Source organism: Echeneis naucrates, chromosome 17 (assembly GCF_900963305.1).
Source record: "Echeneis naucrates chromosome 17, fEcheNa1.1, whole genome shotgun sequence".
Lineage (NCBI taxonomy): Eukaryota > Metazoa > Chordata > Actinopteri > Carangiformes > Echeneidae > Echeneis > Echeneis naucrates.
Window position 1 is genome coordinate 5711953 of NC_042527.1, and position 13022 is coordinate 5724974.

At 41.6% G+C, this 13022-nt stretch overlaps 2 protein-coding genes across 3 annotated transcripts; both read left to right on the forward strand.

The window, feature by feature from the left end:
* The first annotated feature begins 425 nt into the window (after window positions 1-425).
* Window positions 426-6846, forward strand: LOC115057981 (cysteine/serine-rich nuclear protein 1-like). The gene is made up of 5 exons (XM_029525261.1): window positions 426-555; window positions 3054-3265; window positions 4368-4630; window positions 4711-5013; window positions 5379-6846. The coding sequence occupies exons 2-5, from the start codon at window positions 3055-3057 to the stop codon at window positions 6333-6335; spliced, it is 1734 nt and encodes a 577-aa protein (XP_029381121.1). The 5' UTR covers window positions 426-555; window position 3054; the 3' UTR covers window positions 6336-6846.
* Window positions 6847-7940: 1094 nt separating this feature from the next.
* gorasp1a (golgi reassembly stacking protein 1a) lies at window positions 7941-12708 on the forward strand. Of its 2 annotated transcripts, none has more exons than XM_029524776.1 (9): window positions 7941-8086; window positions 9199-9279; window positions 9435-9638; window positions 9758-9844; window positions 9991-10121; window positions 10449-10581; window positions 10744-10843; window positions 10931-11065; window positions 11200-12708. In XM_029524776.1, the coding sequence occupies exons 1-9, from the start codon at window positions 8024-8026 to the stop codon at window positions 11643-11645; spliced, it is 1380 nt and encodes a 459-aa protein (XP_029380636.1). In that variant the 5' UTR covers window positions 7941-8023; the 3' UTR covers window positions 11646-12708. The 2 variants fall into 2 exon arrangements, with proteins under 2 accessions (XP_029380636.1, XP_029380638.1); XM_029524778.1 differs by having other exon boundaries at window positions 10744-10840; window positions 10919-11065.
* The last annotated feature ends 314 nt before the right edge of the window (window positions 12709-13022 follow it).

The window sequence follows — 13022 nt, forward strand, 5'->3', positions numbered from 1 at the left end:
GCGTCATCAGGAGCGTCTCCGCCTCCCACCGGGTCACCGCCTGCGTCACGACCGACCGGAGACGCAAAGAGGGAGGCGAAGCAAGAGGATCCCCCCCCCCCATCATCTCCACCCCTGCCGGGTTGGTCGGACAGAAGAGCCGTTTAAATTTTGATGCCGGTCGGTCTGAAGTTTGTTTCCTTATTTGTTTTTCTGAAATAGATTCAGCGGATTTGGCCACCTAACATCATGTGGGAAAAACATGTTGTTATTGTCTAACGAGGTGGACAGCCTCGTATCTGCTATCCGGTACTTAAGTCCGACTGGCCGGCATCCCCGACAGTTGTGCGCATGCGTGAATTCTACGGCGGTCCTGGCAGGGGGGAAATATCTCGCAGCTCCATGCTGTGTCTTCGGCAGCTCCCAGCCAGTCCCAGTCCTCTCATGTTCACACTAGTACTACTGAGTTCACACAAACTGTGGGACACAATGCTCAGCTGGCCGGACCGAGGACAGGAGCCGTGAGTTCGTGTCCATTCCGGCCGTCTTTGTTATAATGCAGCCTCCTTCTTCGTGGTGAGTCAGCCAACGCAAAGTCCCCGTTGATAACGGGTTAGGGACATAGTAAATAGTTCGTTTTGGTACTCAGTCGTGTTTTATGTTTTTAAATTCGGATGATGTTTTCCTCGGTAATTGTTTACAATCCGTTTAAATCGTGGGCCGATTAAAATCAGTTCTCCCCGCACTAAAGACATGATCCCAGTGTGGAGTCAAACTTAGCGGAGTTGGTCCTGCTGTCAGAGACAGACTGGGGGACAGTGTTGTCATTGTGGCTGACATGGTGTCCGTGTGTCTCCGCCGGGGTGAAGAGGTCAGCTGCCTAATGACTGCTGTTATGCCAAACAGGAAACAACTCTTTTCCAATCAAACCTCTGCTCGACATTCCTGTCGGGATTTAAACTGCGCTGGGAGCTGAGAGGTGAACTGATTGTAAGGCCATTGAAGTTAGATTTTTTTTTTTTTTTCCCAGTCTCAACTACTTTGGTACATTATTGCACGACAGCCCCCAGAACCTCCTGCAGCACGTGAACGCGCACACGCACCCCGTGCTGCTGCTGCTGCTTTGAACCTTTAAATTATTGATGCGGTCTCAGTGGATGCCGACATGTACTGCAAAGTCTCTCTGCTGTCAGATATTTAATGTAATACATGTGATGTAATCGGGGCAAAGTGCGGTCGTTGCAGTGCTGACGAAATTATAAATACTCTGATTTTAATTGCAGCTCCTCTGAACAGACATGCACATGTGTCCTCACTGCAGACAAATCAGTTTACACCTACTGTATATGTAGCAGAAGCTTCAACTGTGTAAACAGTGAAATGGAACAATAAGGTATCTCTTGTTTCACCTCTTATTTGCTGATGGATCCAGGAAGTTTCCCAGTCTCTGGGTGCATGCACACGCACACACACACACACACACACACACATACATATAAAGAAACACCCTCACACAGCTTCTTTTTTTTCGCTCGTTTGTTTGTTTTTTATGCTTTTTTTTTTTAGAGAGTTTGATAATTGCAGACAATTGTGTTTCATTTGAGTATGCAGATGAATGGCCGCCAGGAGTTTATACAACTTTTAATTGGTTATACTTTTTTTTTTTTTTTTAAGAAAACACATGTGCTTTTTCTCTTTGGGACTCAGGGGAAGGTCAGTCTGAATCCTGGTCGGCAGGTTGTAATATTTTTGCATGTTGGATCATAATGGAGTATAAAGATCCTGAGGCCAAATATTGCGTATATTGAGTTTTGAGTCCATCCAAGAATAAGTTCAGAAAGATTGGACAATCCTAACACTATAAGTGGCAATGAAAAATCAGCCAATCAGAAAATGAATCTACACTAACTGTGGTGATTGATTGCTGAATAATTTTAGAGACACAGCACCAGAACTTTAACTGATATTGGCAGACAGTCCTTGTGTTGTCCAGTTTTATTGCCTGGACAAAAGAACACATCTGAAAATGTCTTGAGCTTCAGGAAACCTGTGAAGTACTGCATTTTTCCCAAATTGTTGACATTTTACTATCCAACCTGATAAATTATTAAAAAAAATCTTCAGAATGGCATTTATGAAAATAATATCCATATTTATTTACTTAGTTTTAGCTCAAAACCAAATAATAGCAGCGTGTCTTACATGTAAGTTGTCATCAAGCAAGCTTGATTGTTTCAATTAATGATTTAACAGCATCTGTCCACATTGCTAACTTCACTTGTATAACGGATCAGTCTAATAACAGCTTTTCTTCTCTTAAATCACTGTCTTTCCCAATGTACTCTATTTCACATAGTAGCTTTTAGAAACCCTGCAAAGGTTTGTAACCCTAAAATTACTCATGTTTGGATTTATTTTCCATCATCCCATCCAAAAATAACAGCCACTTGAACTGCAACACCCCCCCCCACTCCCTCAACCCTGAACATACTGCCATTGGCTGGTCTGTTTCCACGTATTCTTCACAAAAAACTTGAGGCATCAGTGGAATGTTAATTACTCTGCAGGGAAAAGAAAAAGAGCTGTTGATTTTTTTTATTTATTTATTTATTTTTTTTAACTCTCTCTCAAGTCCTCAGCTGGTTATAAGCAAAAAGAGGATTTCAGCCCACATTTGCAGACACACTTATGAAACACGAGTCTGCAGCATAATCATTATCAAGATGTGATTAGCCTAAACAAACATCAGGGCCTGACACTAGCTCAACCAGCAGAGCAGCAGCTTTCAGTAGGAAACATCCTGCCATTCAACTGTCATTTTCAAAACATGTTTATTTGACTGTGTACATTTGTTCTGGCAAGCAAAAGCTAAACCTGTGTTGCTCTGTCACTTAGTATTCCTTTCGCTTACATTAATTTGTTGTTTGGTGTTACAGGTTTAGGAATGTTGTAAGAAACTGAGTGCCGCTCTTTGGATGCCACACGATGCTGACTTAGAAGTATTGATCTGTGCATTTATTACCACAGTTTTATAAATATTTAAACCAATGTACTTTTTCTCTGTGTTCATGCAGAATGTATATCAACCACAACAGCCAAGCAATGAGAGGCATCCTGAAGAGAAAGTTTGCAGAGGTAGAGGATAATCCATGTTACTACTCCTCCTCTCCTCCATCCTCCCTCTCCTCCCCTGCCTCCTCAGAGTGGGAGTCTGACAGTGAGAGCAGCTCCTCTGATCACCAGGATTTAACCCCACACAGCCCTTCATCACCCATCAGTTTACCCAGTAAGTCATCAAACCAGCAACCACAGTTTTATGTTTCCCTTCTTTCAAATAATGCAAACCTCTTCCTTATCTGGTAGTTTTTCCTTCTGTGTTTTATAGGAGTGTCCCTTATCACCCTGCAGCAGAGCTGTTATGACTTGCTGATATGAAAATGCTAACTTTAGGGTCATTCTAGATAATGCAACCAGAATGACTGTCCTCCGTCCGTCTGGTTGTGTAGAAGCTCATTTGCCTGAGCAATAGCCCAGTGTGGAATTAATTTGAATGACAAGATCCCTTTATACAAGTCATATCAAATGTCCCAAACCAGCTATCACAAAGTTGCATTCAAGGCTTGCAATGACAAAGTATTCTGCAGGAATTACTGTACACTTTAAAACCTCACGCTTTGCACTTTCAGGCTTGTTGTTTAAGTCTGTCACTCAGGTCTCCCAACTGGTTCACCCAGGTCTCACAAGAGGTTGACACAGTGCCCCCCAGTGTGCAGCCGATGAGACAAGTTCAGCCAGCTGTTGTTTACTGCAGCCTCAGTTCAGTCTCAGTAATGTAGAGGTCAAGACAATTTTTTGACGCTAACCTGTCAAACCAAACAGTAACCTGGTGGATATTAACATCTAAAGTGGCTGAAAGAGTCAAATTACATTCTTGCAAACCTCCAGTGGTAAACTGTGTGGCCTTCTGTTGTTGGTCTGTCCAATAGACTTTTTCTCTTACTCTCCACGCATAAAATGTGTTCAAAAAATGATCAGTCAGTGAAGGGCCTTGTGCACCACCTAGTGGCTAATAAGAGACTTACAGACACCAAAGCTGGTTCCAACCGTCACACCACAGGCTGTAATTGTCTTCATTTGTGAAATATCTGGGTAAGACATTGATAAATTGTGAACATTCCCACGATGCCTCAGTGCAGGATTTGGAGAATGTTGTTTCTGAAGCTGACAAAAGTACTGGTATTTACAGCTGTACAAGAGGAATTATCATAACATGTTTTTCTGATAATCTAATCATGTTCTTAAATTTTAAGGCACATGATGACCCTTTTAAAACTGGTCCTCAATACCTGGTGTGTTTTTTCTTTTTTTTTTTTTTCAAACCCACCCAGGTCATTCCATCCTGAAGAGGCCCAAACTTGTAAGCACACAGAGCAATGTGCGCTTCGATCAGGTGACAGTGTTCAGTTTCCCACGCTGCCAGGGCTTCACCAGCGTGCCCAGACGTGGAGGTGCCACCCTGGGTATGGTGCAGAAGCACAGCACTCTCCAAAGGTACACATTGGCAGAGCATGCACTGGAGCAAAGGCAAAGGCGCAGAGAGAAGTTCAGAGAAAGACTGAGAGAAGAGCGGTTCAATGCACTCAAACACAGAGTAAGTACACCTGAACTTTACATTTGTTTGCATTACTCAACTATGCAACAGTGTCCTTACAATATCTGTTGTGATTCCAGCTTATCATCAGTGGGGCAATAGACCAGAAAGAAGCAGACAATCTCACTGTGGATCAAATCCAAGCTGAACACAGCGAAATCCACATCAGTGATGCTGAGCTTAAGGATGAAGCTCTCCTTCAGCCGTACAGCTACAAACAGCGGCAAGCCCTCCTCCAGGCAGCGGGGGTGAAGCGCATCGACAGGGAGGAAAAAAGGCAGCTTCATGCTCTGCGTCTCTCCAGAGAGTCGTGTGGTTGCAACTGCCAGGGCTTCTGTGAGCCAGAGACCTGTGCGTGCAGTCTGGCAGGCATCAAGTGCCAGGTATGAGAGCTATACATACACAGAATAACTGCAACCTACAACACGAAGTGAAGGCTTATTATATACTAGATCAGGGATTTGATATGTTTCATTTTCTTCGATTTGAACAAATTAAAGTGTTAGTTACAGGTAAGGGTGTTCACCATCTCATATACCATGTACAGCATGTTGAAGGCATGTTTGGTGAAGTGAGTTCAGTTTATCCTTGGTGCTTATTGGAAGCTAATACATTGTATCACAGTTCCCCAGTGTTTATAGCCCCATCACAGCCAAAACATATTTTGGATACTCTGGATGGACTCTATTTGAGTAACTCTACTGTACTCAACTCAAATTTTTTCTCCTGCTTTCTTTCAAACACACAGGTGGACCGTTTAAACTTCCCATGCGGCTGCACTAAAGACGGCTGTGGAAACAGTCATGGACGCATTGAGTTCGACTCCAGACGTGTGCAGACCCACTACATCCACACTGTCATGAAACTCGAGCTCGAGAAACGACTGCAGGATGAAACACTGAGCCGAGAGGCCCAGACAACACCTCCAGAGGACTGTGCAGAGTGTGAAGACCAGGATGAGGTTCACACTGAGAAAAATGTTCAAGACAAGGGCTGCCCCTTTGCTTTCAGCATGGAGGAGGATGACCCTTCTCTCACCCTTCCTCCGACTCCCTCCTTTCATTTCAGCCCAGAGCGGTTAGCTGTGGAAGAGAACAGCTGCAGCAGTGACATGACTGACTCCTCCTGCTCCTCCTCAGACTCTGATGCAGGAGGATGCCTCACCAGGAGTAAGAATCTCTCAGACGTTGATGGAGGTTTGCCCAGTTCCTTTAGCATCTCTGATTCTGAAAATAATAACTACTCCATGTGCGGTGAACACAGGCGAATTGGAGAGCCACAGACACAACACGGCACAGGACCACCTACAGCCAACACATTCACAGACAATATAAGCAGGACCTCGCTGACTGACTATCTCGATGAGAATGCAAACCAGGCCAAGGACTTCTTTGACAGTGACTCATTGGAGGACTTCCCCAATACCCCCTCCCCCACTGTGGACTATTCTTCAGGCCGGTACATGGACCTAAGTCTATCCTCTGATTCTGACCTGGAGTTCTTCGACAGCGACTATCCTTCTGGACCACTGCACAGCTCGTTTAAAGGACACCGATATCCAGACAGCTTTTGTCATATCCAGCTGTTCAGCTCAGTTAATCTGCCACAGTATGAGTCGAGCACCTACCTCCTGGAGTCTCTGATCGGCTTGACTGAACCAAGTTCTGAGCAGGGTTATTCAGTGTCAGACAATCAGTTTTTGTAGGACTTCTTACCAAGAATCAATGTGAATGAATTATATGCAAAGAGCACTGCTTTTATATATTTGTAAGAATATGTCTGTGCAAAAGAGAATGATTGATTTGTATTTTTTCCGAACTGGATATTTTTTCTATTGCCCAGAAATAATTAGTTTCACAAAACCACATCTGCGTAATCTAATCTATGTCCTGTATGCTTTTTTAATTTCGTCGATCTATATCATTACTTTTTATTTAAATTCTTCTGGTATCACAGCCACTGGGTGTCCTGAACGGAGGGTACGCATCATTTTTAAGAATAATGTTATCATTTCAAGGTCATGTTTTTTCCAGGATATCAATAAAAGCAACAATTTTTCTGGTAGCCTATTTTGGTGTAGCAGGATAATCCACTTCAGCTCATGGTTGCAGCCTTTATTGTGTGATCTGGTTTTTATAATTGACCTGTTGTGGATTTCTTCAATATGTTTATGTCTGTATTGGAGTAATAAAAGATTGTTATTTATTGACATTAAATTGGTTTAATGAGTGCTTATTTCATTTCAGTCATTGGTTTAGAGGAGTTGTGAAGACACCAGGACTGCACAAACATCAGCCCACTAGATTCACAGCAGTCTCCAGGTTTTAACTCCAGTGGAGAGGTTCGGAAGGTGTTGCCAAAGTGATTAATGATTTCTGGACTTTTTACTCCTCTGTACAGGGACAATACAACAATTCCATTTTCCTCTTCTCTATTTATTGTTGGCTCACGCGAATGAAACAAAGTTGTCATCAATGTTACTGATTTCAAATTGTTCAATTTCTTCTGTGAGAAGTCAAAAATCTTCGTGATGCCGAAGACCCTGGTCTATTTTTGTGATGCCGCTATGCTAATTATTTAGAAAATATCATATCACACTCACAATATCATATATTCTTCTCATATAAAAAAAAACTAAATGGGACAAGAAATATAACAAAAACATGCTTATATACATCATTACCATAACTTGTATTTATTATATGTGATATTGAATCCACACATTTTATTTTACATGAAGTAAAATTTGACACAATATTGAATGCACTGGAATCAACAAAAAAATTATTTATCACTATTTCTTGTACAAATCTGTGCCTTCTAAAGGCAATATGAAGTAACAGATAGGTTACATGCATGATCTTCCCCCAACAGTTAGTTTTTATCTCTGTTCAGATTTTTACTAGTGACAAAACTCAAATCATTAAAACTTCCACAGTAGATTCCTCCAATAGATTCCAGCAACAACAGTCATGTTGACCCTCCTGGTTTCTGACAACCACTGTGATTTCCCAACTGGAGGATACATTGTCTGTCTCTTTGTCTGTCTTACATGTCTATGATATTATATTTCATCTAAAGTTAATGAAAACTAATCAAAACAGAATTAATTTTTTGAATTGACCTCTCGCGGCAGTTATATAGGTGATAAAACAAAACTTTCTACAAATTATTATCGTTAGCCTATAGATATTCATATCTCTCACGAATACTATTTCATATTTGTTAGGATTTTACGTCGTACGCCTGCTCATACATTGACCCCGTGTTCGAAGGTAGCAGCGCTCGATTGTGCTGGGCTGGAGGCAAGATGGCCGACAGCTGTCAGCCGTGGTAATTCTCAGGCTCTTGCTATCTCTCCAAAGTCTTCATATTTGAAAGTCAGTGGAAAAGATGGGACTGTCCCAGAGTTCAGAAGGACCGGAGGGAGGTACCTATGGGTATCATGTGCACGGAGTAAGTCTTGAAATTACTCGGCTCTGGGGCAGCTTTGCAGCGGCTCGTCATGAAACAAGCTAACAGAGCTAGCTGCTGAAGACAAACCGGTAAAACCCGACGTGGAGCCGCAGAGCTCCGAGCGGACACCGTCGTACCGCAGAGACCTCGGCTGCTTTGAGTTTTAACAAATAAAATTAAAGTCTGACCTTAACTTGTGTCAAAGACAGCCTTCCTCCAGTCCCGATTATGTTGACTGTTAATATATAATCCTTTTTAATGGAAGACGTCATTAGATGAGTCTGTTTTGGTGACTGTAATAAGTTATATAAATTGTAATATACTGTAGGGAGGCGGTTCTCCTCTGTGTACATGTATTAAAATCCTTTCATCTAAGGATTGTATCATTTTATTAACGATATCGAAATGATCAGTCGATTTATCAGTCAATTGCTCCGTCAATCGATTGCTCCGTCAATCGACTGATAAATGAACGAGCTAAACAGTTTTTCTTATTTCGTTGTTCAGGCTTTTCAAACGGGAATAGGCGAATATTTAATTTCTTTTCGCTCCCTCTTTTTTTGTTTGATGTTACATTTTAAAATAAACCTTTTTAACTGTTGGTGGTTCGTGCGTTGTGAGAAACTAATAATGAAAACAACTCGTCGCTCGGGTGTGCCAAGTCAAAATCAAATCAAATTCATTTATATAGCGACAAATCATAATAAAGCACATCAAGACCAAACTGTTAATTGAGTTGTTACAGAGACCCAACATATCCCTCAAACAGCAAGCACTTGGGGACAGTGGCTCTCTGGCAGAACCAGGCTTGGGGGGGTATCTGCCTCGACTGGTAAGGTTGGATGACAGAGGGGCAGAGAGAAAAGCAGAGGCAGTTAAAGAGAGATACAGTGAGAGCGAACCTGAAGGGTCTGGGGACTTGGTAGAGGAATGGAGAGAGAGCAAGAACAGGAGAGGAGGAATACGAACAAAACATACAAGTAAATTATGCTCTAAAACAAACTTGCTTTGCTGTCGTTTCGTTTTGAAAATACAATTTATTTGCCCTGATAATCTTCAAACAACGCTATCAGGTGTCCGATATCAAAATGCTTGTGTGTCTGTTTTGACAGGTGCAGCCAAATTCTCCTGCAGAAAAGGCTGGACTGCAACCCTTCTTTGACTTCATTCTGTCTCTGGACAACAAGAGACTTGTAAGTTTACTGCCTATCAGATAATAATTCCCTATTAATAATAATAATAATAATGGTGTAAATATGAATTTGAATATCATGATCTTAGCTCTTATTGTGTAATTAGAGTGTAACAAGTATTTTGACTTTGGCCTCTTGTCATTACTGGACATTAGAATGAGGAGAACGACCTTCTGAAGGAGCTCCTGAAGGCCAACATGGAAAAGGGAGTGAAGATGGAAGTGTACAGCACTAAAAGCACAAAGGTTCGTGAGCTGGAGGTGGTTCCCAGTAACATGTGGGGCGGGCAGGGCCTGCTGGGTGCCAGTGTTCGTTTCTGCAGCTACCAAGGAGCCAACGAGAATGTCTGGCACGTACTGGTGAGTTGCTTCATCCAGGAAGACCCACTGAACTGTGACATGAGCCTCTTAAATCATGAACTCATCGTGCAGTAGCTTCACATTTTGTTTTCTCTATAATTGACATTTCTGTCCTGTAGGATGTGGAAGTGAGTTCACCTGCTGCACTTGCTGGACTTCAAGCACACAGTGACTACATCGTTGGAGCGGATCAGGTGCTGCAAGATGTAAGTGTCATTTCAATTACAATGTCCTCTCAACAAACTTTTTTTTTTTTTTTTAATATGATCCTTTAAAAAGTACTTTTTACAAGTGTGTTTTTGTTCATCTTTGTGAGAGGAGGTGTGGTTGACTCAGAGTTTCTGATTTGCAGTCAGAAGACTTCTTTTCACTGATCGAGGCCCATGAAGGGAAGCCCCTGAAGCTGCTGGTGTACAGCACTCTAACAGATGCCTGCAGAGAGGCGGTGGTCACACCTAACGGAGCATGGGGAGGGGAGGGCAGGTATGTGACCATATCACTATGAAAATAAAAGTATTGCTGATTTGAAGTTGAATCATTTAACCTTTTTTGCTTTGGAGTGTTTTCAGTAGCTGAGATAGCTGAGATTCACTGCTTACATTGTTGGCATGCCAAATAAAGCGGAAATTGCATCAGATTCACTGTTGTGTTTTTAATTAGCTTTTCTTTACATTATATAAAGTTTATTCATTGTTAAATCAGTCATCGTGGAGGGAAAGTTAGTGAGCGTTAGTTAACACTGGGACTACTGTGGGCTACCAATACGGAGTGATTTGATGTGTCAACTTATATGTATATGTTTCTTCTTAGTTTGGGATGTGGCATTGGTTATGGCTATCTGCACCGAATTCCTGCAAACTCCAACGCCTCGGCTGAAAAGCCTTCCACCTCTGTTCCCGAGGAAAGACCCTTGCCTGTGCTGCCAACACATGGATTCACAGAGGTAATGCTGAACTGGTTCTGCCATGAATTATTACATTTTTGAAATTGTTTGTTTGGTCAGTGCTTACATCTTCAGATAATAAAGAAATGAATGACAGTTAAAAAACAGTAAATTCTCTGAATCCCAGAAACTCTCAGCAGCTTAACCTCTGTTTGTCTTAAGGCACCATTAATGGCTCCTTCCAGCCAAAGTGAAGACCTAGAGCATGTCACCCTCCAGGAAGCTCGTCTTCCTCCAACCATCCAGAGAGTCATGGATCCTGGTCAGTTGTTTAAAGATTTGCTGTCATTTGACCTGTGGTGCCTTTTTGTTCACACACACAAAAAAAAAAAAAAAACTGGTTTCACAGACTCTGACGTGGCAGTGTTGAACCCTGACGCCGCAGATTTGGCTGACAGACTGGATCTGTCCATGTCATCCATCGACATGACCAACACTTCACTGGCTATGCATGAGGAGAAGGACAGTGAAATCTCTGGTGTTGGTGAGCAGCTTTGCATTGAATGTATAGATTAGGCCATAACAATGTTAAGTTTGAGAAGTCATTTGTTTCTTATAAATTTAGATCTTTTTCTTTTAAACTGAAATCAAGACTTTATTTGGTCTCTTGCTGCACAGAGGAGCTGGAGAACAGCACGTTGCTCTCATCAGCAGATAACCACACTGAGTCACAGGACCTCAGCTCCGCTCTCGCTTCCACTGGTGTTTTGTGGGATTCGGGCATCACCCCAGCTGGCCTGGCCCCAGAGTCCACAGACCCAAGCTTTCTGAATGAGTCTAGTGAGAGCCCAGGCCCACCTGTAAGTGATTTCTGTCTCCCAGTGGACGCACCTAACCCTCCTGCTGAGACTTCTGTCCCAGCCGAAGACCCTCCCTGTCTGTCTCCTGTTGATCTTATGCAGCCCTCAGCTGTTGACAAGTGGATGGCAGACGACTTTCCTGCTCAGGCTGTTGAGGATGCAGCAGTATTGGTGGAAGAGTCTGCAGACCCTGTAGAGTTGGATCCTACTCAGGAGTGCACCCATGAGCATGATGAAGACCCACAAGAACCACATCTCGAGTAAGCTCGTGCCAGGTGATACAAAAAAACAATGAAATGCAAAAAGTGAGTTTGACAATCACTTTTTCAGTTTTTTTTAAATACTATAAAGGAAATACAGGACAAACCAAAGGAAATTTGATTTCCTACTTAAGTGTGTGTCATCAGGTTAGTTACACTACAAGAACCAGCTACAGCATTAACATAGAAGTAGATGACACTTTGAGGCACTCTAGGAATATCCTGTGTGTTTTTATATGAGAGAATTTAATGTTACAGTTAATTTGTCCGCAAAAAAGGATGAAATGTTTTCAGCATCTTTCCTTGTCTGGTGCAAAATTAGGATTATACAGGTGATGTAACTTGTTTCTGGTAAACTAAAGTGTTGACTACATGAAAACTTCCAAAGAAAAACACACATAATGCATTTACTACAACAAAAACAAGCTCCACCTTCACATCTCTATCAAAGTTTTTTAAAATGAAATGATTTGTGGCATTTTAGATTTAGATGGTGCAATATTTTAACTGTTGAATAATTATTAACAGCTACACTAGACAATGGTCTTAACCATAAATTGAGGTTTCATGTGTTTTCTTTGGGATGAGGGAAATATTAGTCAATTTGTTAAACCGGTCAGTACATGTTTTTATACACGTCTTCAGTGTATTTTATTGCAGCCTGTGACCATTTTCAAAAGCCATTTTACTGTCTGTCAAGGTGGAATTATGTCTACATTTTATTTGACATCATTTTGACCTTGTAATCTATGCAACACTTGACAAGAACTACCTGTAACTTTACAGGAAAAGAGTTTATAGTCCCAATAGCGCTTTTTGATATATGTAATAAGGCTGGTGATACAGGAATACTGCTGACAGACTGAATAGTTTATAGTTCTGTTTTTGTTTTTTTTCCGGGGCTACTTAGTGTTTTACACTGTCAAAGTAGGTGCTAGTGTGTAAAATAAGGAAAAGTATTTTTGCAGATATTTTATCAATGAATTGTACATTTTATTAGGAATGAGTGCAGTCTTAATGAATGTGTAATGGGTGAATTTTGATGGTTAAACAATCATATCACTTGGTTCTCTCTCGTTTTAACTTATTTCACGCTCATCGGCTGACCACATTACAACTCAGACATCCATCTATAATTCCCATTAATCTGTCTCAATGTTAAACCATTCCAATTTATTTATCCGAATGCCTAAAATATACATTTTTCACAGATTATTACAACAGGGATATTCCAGTGTTACGGCCTAATTACGGCACCCATCCTGGTTTGGGGGCAATTACAGCTCACTTATTGCGTCCCTACTGCAGCATTACACACACTTCTCATGGCAAATTTAACTCCAGAACATTATAATGAAAGAATTAATTGTTCTGCTTGGTG

What these genes read in the sequence shown, in the direction of transcription:
- LOC115057981 (XM_029525261.1), top strand. Translation starts at nt 3,055, where the DNA reads ATGTATATCAACCACAACAGCCAAGCAATGAGAGGCATCCTGAAGAGA. An exon ending in ATCACCCATCAGTTTACCCA is followed by an intron (nt 3,266 to 4,367) that starts GTAAGTCATCAA and finishes AAACCCACCCAG; the next exon opens with GTCATTCCATCCTGAAGAGG. An exon ending in TGGCAGGCATCAAGTGCCAG is followed by an intron (nt 5,014 to 5,378) that starts GTATGAGAGCTA and finishes TCAAACACACAG; the next exon opens with GTGGACCGTTTAAACTTCCC.
- gorasp1a (XM_029524778.1), top strand. Translation starts at nt 8,024, where the DNA reads ATGGGACTGTCCCAGAGTTCAGAAGGACCGGAGGGAGGTACCTATGGG. An exon ending in CGGATCAGGTGCTGCAAGAT is followed by an intron (nt 9,845 to 9,990) that starts GTAAGTGTCATT and finishes TCTGATTTGCAG; the next exon opens with TCAGAAGACTTCTTTTCACT. An exon ending in GCATGGGGAGGGGAGGGCAG is followed by an intron (nt 10,122 to 10,448) that starts GTATGTGACCAT and finishes GTTTCTTCTTAG; the next exon opens with TTTGGGATGTGGCATTGGTT.